At 36.8% G+C, this 9,920-nt stretch overlaps 1 protein-coding gene across 4 annotated transcripts in view; it reads left to right on the top strand.

The window, feature by feature from the left end:
- POT1 (protection of telomeres 1) overlaps window positions 1-8,318 on the top strand; it is an 85,385-nt gene extending 77,067 nt beyond the window's left edge. For all 4 annotated transcript variants that reach the window (XM_057732390.1, XM_057732391.1, XM_057732393.1 and 1 more), the window contains 4 exons: window positions 2,492-2,580; window positions 4,428-4,519; window positions 6,444-6,549; window positions 8,110-8,318. In XM_057732390.1, coding sequence (XP_057588373.1) covers window positions 2,492-2,580; window positions 4,428-4,519; window positions 6,444-6,549; window positions 8,110-8,222 — 400 coding nt within the window. In that variant the 3' untranslated portion in view covers window positions 8,223-8,318. The remainder of the gene's footprint in view (window positions 1-2,491; window positions 2,581-4,427; window positions 4,520-6,443; window positions 6,550-8,109) is intronic.
- Window positions 8,319-9,920: the final 1,602 nt, after the last annotated feature.

The following is a 9,920-nucleotide window of genomic DNA, read 5'->3' on the forward strand; positions in this document are numbered from 1 at the left end:
GAAGACTGTCCAAGCCTCAGACTAATGTCCAAGTATTGGATTAGACGAATATTCAGTCTAGGAAACACATACATGTATAAGACACACAATTATTGAATCCGTTAGGACATAAGGCTCTAGAAAGACCTGACAGAACCCCAGTGTGCTATCAGATATTCAGAGAGAAACCCAGCAGAAATTGACAACTGAAACAGAACAAATCAGAGACAAAAGCAAAAGCAAACAAACAACAAATAACACCCTACACATACAAACATCAATCCAGGGAGATTTTGTAAGCTAGGATCAAATATAGAAATGAGCTGGAGTACCACCAGAGAGAATGGAGATTCTCAGAATGTAATTAGACAACTGTACTAAGAACTAAGATAAAGACAAAAGCCTAATATTAATACCAAGGCAGTGCATCATCTGGAGAATAGAGCAAGGAGTCTGAGCAGACCGATAGTGTTGCTTATAAGTATGTTAAGATAAAATACACTTAAAATGGCTGGAAGAAAGGGGAACAGAAGAGCGTAATGTGGTTGGAAATATGCAAAGAAAAAGAAAGGAATAGAAGTGTATAAAAGAAAGGGATGAAAGGAAAGTATGAAAGATATTTTGTCCGTACTACCAAAAACTTAGCTAGATATAGAAGTATTTTAAAAGGCAAAAAAAAAAAAAAGAGTAAAAAATATCCTTATAAAATTATGTTGTAAAACTTGTAGATCCCTTAGGGCTAAGATCGTATTTAATAAATCAAAAAAAAAAAAAAAAAAGAGAGAAAGAAAAAAAAAAAAAAAAATCCAGAACTGATCCCCGAATGGACCAGTTCAATAGGTATTGATACTACTATTTCTGTTTCCTTAGCGTCTCAGCTGTAAGTGTCCTTTTCCTTGCCTTGGGTTTTTTTTTTTTGCGTTATTCTGTGACCAGCAGAGGTTCCTTTATTGTTCGTCTGTAAGCCTCGGTGTGTGGGGAGGGAGAGGGTGCAATAGTGGCTCCTTCTCCTGGGAGGGAGTGAGCAGTGGCGCACTGTTGCTTCAGTCAGGCTTGGAGGTGCCTGTTGCAGAGGGCGCTGGTGGCTCAGGCGTACACAGAAAGTCTTAGAGTTGGGCCTCTCTCGGGGTTTTTTCTTTTTGATGCTGGTTTTTTTTTTTTTTTTTCTCTCGGCAGCCTCCCTGCTGCTGGCATTGCAAGGAGTTTTAATCTAGCCCCGCCCGAGCGCCTGAGGGTGCTTGTTATCCCTGAGCGCCTTATGTGGCCCCGCAGGGCGTCTCTCCGCTGCCTGTTGCAGAGGCGCAGAAAGAGAGAGAGAGGCTATGCGCGCGGCTCCTCCCCCCCGCCCGGGAGCCTGCAGCCTCCAGCCGCCATCATGGCCGGGCAGCTCTCAGGGATCGGCACTCCTCTCCGCGGACCTCCTCCCTCCTGTCCTCTCGGTCCGTCACCCTACCGGCAACAATGTTTCTCCCCCTGAACCAGCTCTCCGGTTCCCACGCTCCCGCTCCTGGACCCTCCGTTCAGCGGCGGATCGATGTCTGGGTCCGGGAACGCTGAGCTGCGCTGCGGACCCTCCGTATGTTTCTCACTCCCTCCCGTCTGCCACAGCTCCGCCGCTTCACCCTCTTTGAGCCCTCGTAGATGCCTCCCTACCGGCTATGTCAGGTTCTCCGCAGCCCTTTCCGGTGTCCGAGGCCGTCTGCTGGTGTTCAGCTGGTTCTCTGTGGGAATGACTGTGTCCTTCCGTGCATTCCCAATGCATCTGTGGAGAGGGATGCACTCCATGTCTCTCTACTTCGCCGCCATCTTTTTCTCCCAATCAACTGTTTTTATACACATATCCCAGTATTCCCTCCCTTCCTTGACTCCCCCCGCCTCAAGTCCCCCCCACCCTCCCCGCCCCAGTCCTCTAAGGCATCTTCCATCCTCCAGTTGGACTGAAGAAACTAATACTCCTCATTCAATTACCTTTTTCTGTTAAAGAAAAAACTATGTATTTAAAGAATGGAAGGGGATAACATTTAATATAAATATAGCCAACAGGGGAAAATTATTCTAACTAAAGAAGTCAGTACTAGCACATGTTTAGAGGATCATGGTTCATGATGTCTAATACTATAGTTATCCTTTGTAACACAAATCAATTAAATGTTCACAGAACCATAAAATAAAAGAGTCCTTAGGGGTTGTCTCTTTAGACTTTTTTGTTTTGCCAGATAAGGAAATTAACCAAATTAATTAACAATCTGCACCTGGAACCTCTCTCATGGTGGATTTAGAGTTGTTTATTCTGAACTGTACTAGCTTTTTTGATTGCTTCTATTGTAAGAAGCTTTTTTTTTTTTTTTGATAATTCTGTTTGTAATATGCACATTACAATACAGGAAGTGCAGTGCTTTTTTGTTTAATAATAAACTTTAAACTGTGCATGCTTGAACAGCAAAAGTGTTACAATAATTAAATGTTATAATAATTACTTATAATAAATTATTTTTTGTTTTATTAATTTCAGATGTAAACAGTGTTCTAGTTTGAGACCAATAAAAAGTCTGAATTCCCTGGTTGATAAAACATCGTGGGTTCCTTCTTCTGTGGCAGAAGGTTAGCTAAATTTCTATGTCCTGTAATTATAACTGTCTTTGTATAAGGTGATCTCACTGATAATATTTCAATGTTTGTGGATATTGTAAAACCAGAACAAAGCCTGAGCTAAAGTTTAATTGTCCTTAAGCAAATACTTGAAAACTTACTTTCGAGCATCTGCCAGTATTTTTTCAATTATTACACTTTAATGTTCAATAATTTACTGTTAATCATTAATCGTAAATACAACTTGTGATAAATCTCTCCAGTTTATACTGTCTTGGGATTGAAAAGAGTTTTAGAGATAGCTATTACAGCTTTTTACCCAATACAAGTCTTTAACTGGAACAACAGGAATCTTTTTATATCACATTATTAACTGTGGTCATCCAGCCTTGGCTTAAAACTCTTCAGTGACTGGGGACTCATTACATTGCAAGGTAACATATCTCTTACTTTTTAGATGCAGTACTTAACAGTGAGGCAAAATCTGCTCACCTGTAATTTTAACACGGGCCACATTCTATCTACTAGAATTAGAGTACCTTTGTTCCCTCTTCTATAAAATCAACAGACTGTACATTTGAAGATAGTGTGTCAAGTCTTCATTGAGTTTTTATTTCTCTGAGCAGGTACCCTCATTTCCTTTGGTACTTTCCCACATTCCTTAGTATTTTATTTCTGCTCTTCAGTAAACATTCCATTTTACCAGTGCTCTCCTCATAGTCTGGTACTCAAAGCTAGAAATAGGGCTGCAGATGTTGGCCAATTCACAATATGAAGAACACCTTTATTATTTCCCTAAAATTGGACACTGCTCCTCTTTGCTTGAAAATTTTATTGTGTGGGTATTTATTTGTATACTTGGTATTGTTTTCTTTCTTTTTTGATCCAGCTATATAATACTGCTAACTCATATTTTGTTTGTAGTGCAGTGAAATTCCAGGTTACTTTTGCATGAGCTTCTTGCTGTGTGCTTCAAGCTTGGTCTCCTCATCCTGTACTTAATGTAGTTCTTTGTTTGTGAGGTTCTTCAGGGTAGGTTTTTTGTTCCTTCTTCTTGGTTTTAGCTCACAGTGTATGCCTGTTGAGAACTTTTGAATTTTAAAAATCAATTCCTCTATATTGGCAATTTCTCTCACATCAGTATGCCCTAATTTATTTTTCTTGCTTGCCCCCTTTATTAGTCCTATTTGAGTATGGATTCCACAAATGAAAGACAGTATTCCATTATATAAGCATATTGACTGTCTTCCATTTCCAGACACAAAGTAAGATGTTCATTGTAACCTATAAATTTTCATATGATTTAGTATCTCTTTAATGTCTTCCTTTTCCTCATCTTACCAAATTATGAAATCTCAAATTCTGACATCATTCAACCAGATGATATCTCTTAAAAAATAAGTGATCCCTATGCCTAGAATACAAAGGAGAGAGATATATTAAACAATCCTATCTACTGAACTGTATGCTGTTTTTTTAGAACATTCTAGTGTTCTAATTTTGTCTTTCATAAGGCTAACATGCAATGAATTGCCTTTCATGAATTGGTTTTTATGTTTTCTGTAGAGATCAACTCATTTTAAAGATAATTTATATTAATATTTAATTTTAAAAAAGATACTCTTGCTCATGAGTCATTGTCCCTATACAGATATAGTATAATGTTCCAAAATTACCCTTCTAAAATGAGCTTAATATATTGGTATTAGAGAACAAAAGGGGATAAGTTTTTTTTTTAATCTCTTGAATTATTTTAGTAAACAAGACAAACAGGTATGTAATATCATAAAACAATTTTTTCTTTACTTTGATTGTAAGGCATAGGAGATTCATATGGTCTCAACTTTTTTCTTCATTAGTACTGGGTATTGTACCCCTCCAACATGTGTTTGTGATGACGTTTACTCTTGACGATGGAACAGGAGTATTGGAAGCTTACCTCATGGATTCTGTAAGTAACAGAAGTAGCAGAGATATTTCTAACTAAAAAATAATGCTTTTTTGAATTTTAATATATTTTTTTCATGCCTACTATATTATTGAGAATATTTAAGGCAACTTAGAAGAAGAAATAAAAGACAAGCACATAAATCTTAAATTGTCTATGTATTTATCCCTCTTTTGATTTGACACAGTAAATCTTAATATGTGAATAATGCAAAATTGAGGAATAGGAATTTGAGGAGTCATTCTCCATACCATGCAGAGTTCTCCTCCAGGAGCCCAGGGCAGGGGTATGACCACACCCACAGGCATTATCTGTTAGCATTTCACTGGGCTTTTTAAGCCTCCACATTTCAAATTAGAGAGAATAAAATTACTTTGATAGGGAGATAGTTATTATGTGTGAAGTTAAGTAGCTGTCCACGAAAGACCACCTTCATTTCTGGCAATACCGAGTTTGGGGGTTCCCAAGACCACCGTTACTTCTGACACTAGTTGAAAGTTCAGAGGTCCCCAAGACCACCTTTAGTTTTGATAACTCATTAGAAAAAGTCGCAGAACTTATTGAAAGCTGTTATGCTCACTGTTAACAATTTATTACAGCTCAAGGATACAGGTTCAAATCATCACGGGAAGAGGTGCATAGGGCAGAATCCAGGAAAGTTTCACACATGGAGCTTCCATTTGTTCTCTTCCCGTGGAGTAGAGGACAGTGGTACTTTCCTGGAAATGATATGTAACCATACATGTGAGGTATTGCCAACCAGGGAAGCTCAGCTGAGCCTTAGTGTTGGATTTTTTGTTGGAGCTTCATCATGTAGTCATGGTTGGCTGCCCATGTGACTGATCTCAATCTTTAGCCCCTCCAGTGGTCAAGTTAAAACCGCATGCTCCAAACTCCCCACCCTAAGTCACAATGTTAGAGTGACCCAGGGTCCCCAGGCAAACAGGGACACTCCTGTGAGGCACGATGCTCCCAGGGCATAGAGATTACCTCTCAGAAACCAAGGGCAAAGGCCAATGAGGTTAAATTTTTTACTGCACACATTGGGAAAAAATCTGGGGTAAGGTTGAGGACAGTTTTTTTTCCTGCCTAAACAATTTATCCATTTATTAAATAAATATTTAATGAGCACCTACTATATGCCAGGTGCTATTCTTTGTGATGGGGATGTAGCAATGAGTGAAGCAAGCAAACTCCTTTCCCTCCTGAAACTTATAAACCAGTAGAAGAGAAAAAAAATTAAACAAACATTGTAGGTGCTCTGTATATACGCTATCAAGAAAACAGTAAGCCTCACTGTTTTTTTTTTTTTAATTAATTAATTTATTTTATTGGCTATGTTGGGTCTTTGTTGCTGTGCACGGGCTTTCTTTAGTTGCAGTGAGCGAGGGCTAACTCTTCGTTGTGGTGCACGGTCTCCTCATTGCCGTGGCTTCTCTTGTTGCGGAGCACGGGCTCTAGGTGCGTGGGCTTCAGTCGTTGCAGCACATGGGCTCAATAGTTGTGGCTCACGGGCTCTAAAGCTCAGGCTTAGTAGTTTTGGCACATGGGCTTAGTTGCCCTGTGGCATGTGGGATCTTCCTGGAGCAGGGATTGAACCCCTGTCCCCTGCATTGGCAGGCAGATTCTCAATCACTGTGCCACCAGGCCTCACTGTATTATAATCATTATTCTTATCAAGACAAAGCAATTTAACTTGATTATATATATATATATATCTCAAAGCTGTTTTTAGATTAAAGTAGTAAATCTAAAGTAGTAAATCAGATTTTAGAGTTTAGACTAAAACTCTAATTTATAAATTCTACAATATTGATAGGGTCAAATAGTCTAGATTATTTTAATTAGATAATATTCAAATATTTTCATTTTAATTATCTTCTAAAGAAGGTAAATATTTCCTTGTTTCTTCTGTATTTTTCTGAAGGAAAAATTCTTCCAGATTCCAGCATCAGAAGTCCTAATCAATGATGACCTTCAGCAAAGTATGGATATGATCATGGATATGTTTTGTCCTCCAGGAGTAAAAATTGGTAGGCAGTAATATTTAACAATCCCACTCATTCTTTTTCTTGAAATAACACCTAGCATGTGGCTAATCTATGGGCTTTTAGAGGTATAAAAACTTGGAAATCTGAATCCAAATAAATTACTAAGTAGTGATTGATTATACTATATGACCTACCTATTTATGAATACAGTGGCAGGGATAAAATTGGTATGAATCATAATTCCTGAAATGAAAAAAGATTTTTAAAATATTTTGAAATATAACAAGGAGGAGGCAGTTGTGATCACAAGCACGTTTGATAGGATGCTTATGCATACAACAGTTGAAATTAAACCAACAGGGATGAAATTTTGACAAGAAACATTTCTTATAACGAATTCATTTAGCCAGTTTAATTTACTGAGTTGTCTATTCAGTATGAACTAGTTTCAGATTTTACAGGTTTTTATTTTACTAAATATTTTTGTCAGCTTTAGTTGTTTTCTTTGTAACATTTCATTCATCAACCAGTCTTCAGGTCAAATTGTATTGATTACACCTACTGCTACTGATTTTTGCTTTTGTGGCCATTATTTCTCTTTGCATTGAAACTTGCAGATCTAAATCATTTTAAGACAATTTGATTTCTAACAATTTTTCATCAGTAACAGATTTTACCAGCTGCAGATTTAGCTGTTGTCAGTTTAACTTTCATAGGTTTTTTAACATCAGGTTTTATTTTCCCCTGGTCAGTCTTTTCATTTTATAACAGTTCCAGAAAGATAGTTTTTGTATGCCCATAACTAAGTCTAACTTACATACTTTTATTTGATATCAGCTTTTATTTTGTTGGCTGTTTGGATTCTTTTGGATACATTTTTGGAAATAAAACTGTCATATCAAAAAGCATAGGCCTGATAGGCTTTTGATATATACTGCCAGATTACTTTTCAAGAACTTTTTACCTATTTATGGTTCTACCAACCATGTAGGAGAGCACGTGTCTTGCTTGACCCTTGCCAATATTGAGAACTATATTAAATCTTTCAGATTCAAATTTTAAGAAATATTAACAAACTGTTCTAGAAGTTATAAATAGATGTATTGTGGTCATAACCAAAGCTTGGGAAATCAAAGCTTGTTGGCATTTATGGCTGCCAACATTGCCTGGACACAATACCTAGTGCCTGAAGGGAATTTCAACTAGACAGATGTAAGGGTGAGCTGGTTTCTTTGCAGTCGACCAAGAAAAACCAAACAGGGGAGATCAGTAAGCAATCAGCAGGAAAAAAAAGACTAAAAGATGAGAATGATTTAGATTACTACCTTTGCTATCAAACATTTTGAAAACCACACATTTAATTACTTTTTCCTGTTGCTGAGAAATAAATCAAATTAGTCAGAATTGCTGCAAAACAATAACATGAACCTAGTATGTATTTGGAAGAGCAGGTAATGTTAAATTTGGTGAGTGTATTTATTTACTTTCCAAGCTAAATTAAATATGTTAATTTTACTAGCTAAGCGTTATGCTTAGATACGTATTTCAGGGTTATTTGTTTAGTTTTAATGGTTAAATAGCATTTCTTTTTTTGATCTGTAGATGCATATCCGTGGCTGGAATGCTTCATCAAGTCCTATAATGTCACAAGTGGAACGGAGCAGCAAATTTGCTATCAGATTTTTGACACCACAGTTGCAGAAGATCTTATCTAATTTTGACATTCAACTAAGCATATGTAAAATATTATAATTTTAGAAAACATTACTATTTTCTATGAGATTGCTATAAAGAATAAAAGATTTAGCTCTGTAGTTTTTCATTTTAGCCAGTATTTTAAAAAATTTTTGACAAATAGGCGTTATGTTATCTTAATGTCCTCTTGTAAGTTAAAAATGTTCCTTTTGCCCCAAGTATCCAGCATGACAGCTGTGAGGGATATAAAAGAGAGACATCAAATAAATAAGGACTGTGTTTTCATTTACTCTTTACTCTCCTCCTTTTGGAGAAGCTATTTTGTTACCCTACACTAAAAATCACTATCCCTATTGGTTTTTTCATGTATTAGCCACTGATTTCTCCACCATCCACCATCCCTGGTTGAGTTCCTTTTTCTGCCCTGATTTTTATATCAGCAGTGTGGATGATTTTAGCATGCATATGGGATTAGGAACTGTCCTTACCTTAAATCTTCTGCTCTTACTGAGTGCAAGGATTTGATTTGCTTTGTTTTTGTACAGAGGGATCTGCTTAAACACGTACTCCTTGAAGAAGTGCTTGTCTGAGTGAGCTACAGTGTGCTTGAAAGAGTGATTTGCTTTAAGTGGAAGTAGCAGAATTGCTTTTTTTGGGTGCTGATTTTGACCAATTGAGGATAAATCCATTTTTTCAGACCTGAATTATGTGCTTTGATTGCTTGTTTCTCTACATGATATTAGAAGTTCTTCCATTCCTCCTCAACCTAATCAAGTGGTCAGATTTGCAATGTTAGTAATTTACTTATATTACCCTTTTTGTTAGGGTCTTACGTAAAATATACTTATATGTCAAGATGAAAATGAGAAATTAACTCAGTATGATAGTCTGCTTTTTACCTGATACCTGTCAAATTTAAAATCATGAATATTCAGTATTATACAAATGTTTCTTTGTATTTGTATACGTGTAAATATTTATGTATGTCGTTTGCTGAAGACGAGATATACAGATCTGCCTAGTTCAATATTAGTAAAGAATAAATAAATGTACACATTTCAGCTGTTCCGTTTATTTGCCCTGTGTTGAGCTGAGGCATGATTTGACATGAAGAATCAAAGCAGGTGTGTCGATATAGCAGATATTTAGGACTGTCTACACACCAGATACCATGCTAAGTAAGCACTTAACATGTATTTTAGTTTCAAAATAACCCATTTTCCTGATAAAAAAACTGAGGCTTGACTGATGAGCTGACTTGACTAAATGCATATAATTATTAAATAGCAGTCAGCCCTTGAATTCAGGTAGTCTCTACTTAGGAACTGCACTATTAACCACTCCAGAATTCTGGAGCAAAAGCTAGCATGGGGTTTTCTGCAAGTGAATTCTACCTTAAATATCTGAAGTAATATTGGAGATAGATTATAAGAGGAGTCAGTGATGTGTTCTCTTACACTAACAAAGGCTTTTCACACCTTATTGGCAAAAATGATTGAATGTCTGATTTCCTCTGCTCATAATAACTCTAAATTCGAGTTTTTGAGTATATTAGCACATCTCCATACCTAACTACCCATCACCCAATTATCAGCTTGTTCGAGACAGTGAAAGATTGATGCTGCTGTTTTGGAGATGTAAACTCTTGGTTCAAAACATTCGAGGAAAAAATTTCAAGAACCCTACAATTGAACAGGTATGTTTCAGTATTGGTGGTA

This window comes from Hippopotamus amphibius, chromosome 4 (genome assembly GCF_030028045.1).
Source record: "Hippopotamus amphibius kiboko isolate mHipAmp2 chromosome 4, mHipAmp2.hap2, whole genome shotgun sequence".
Lineage (NCBI taxonomy): Eukaryota > Metazoa > Chordata > Mammalia > Artiodactyla > Hippopotamidae > Hippopotamus > Hippopotamus amphibius.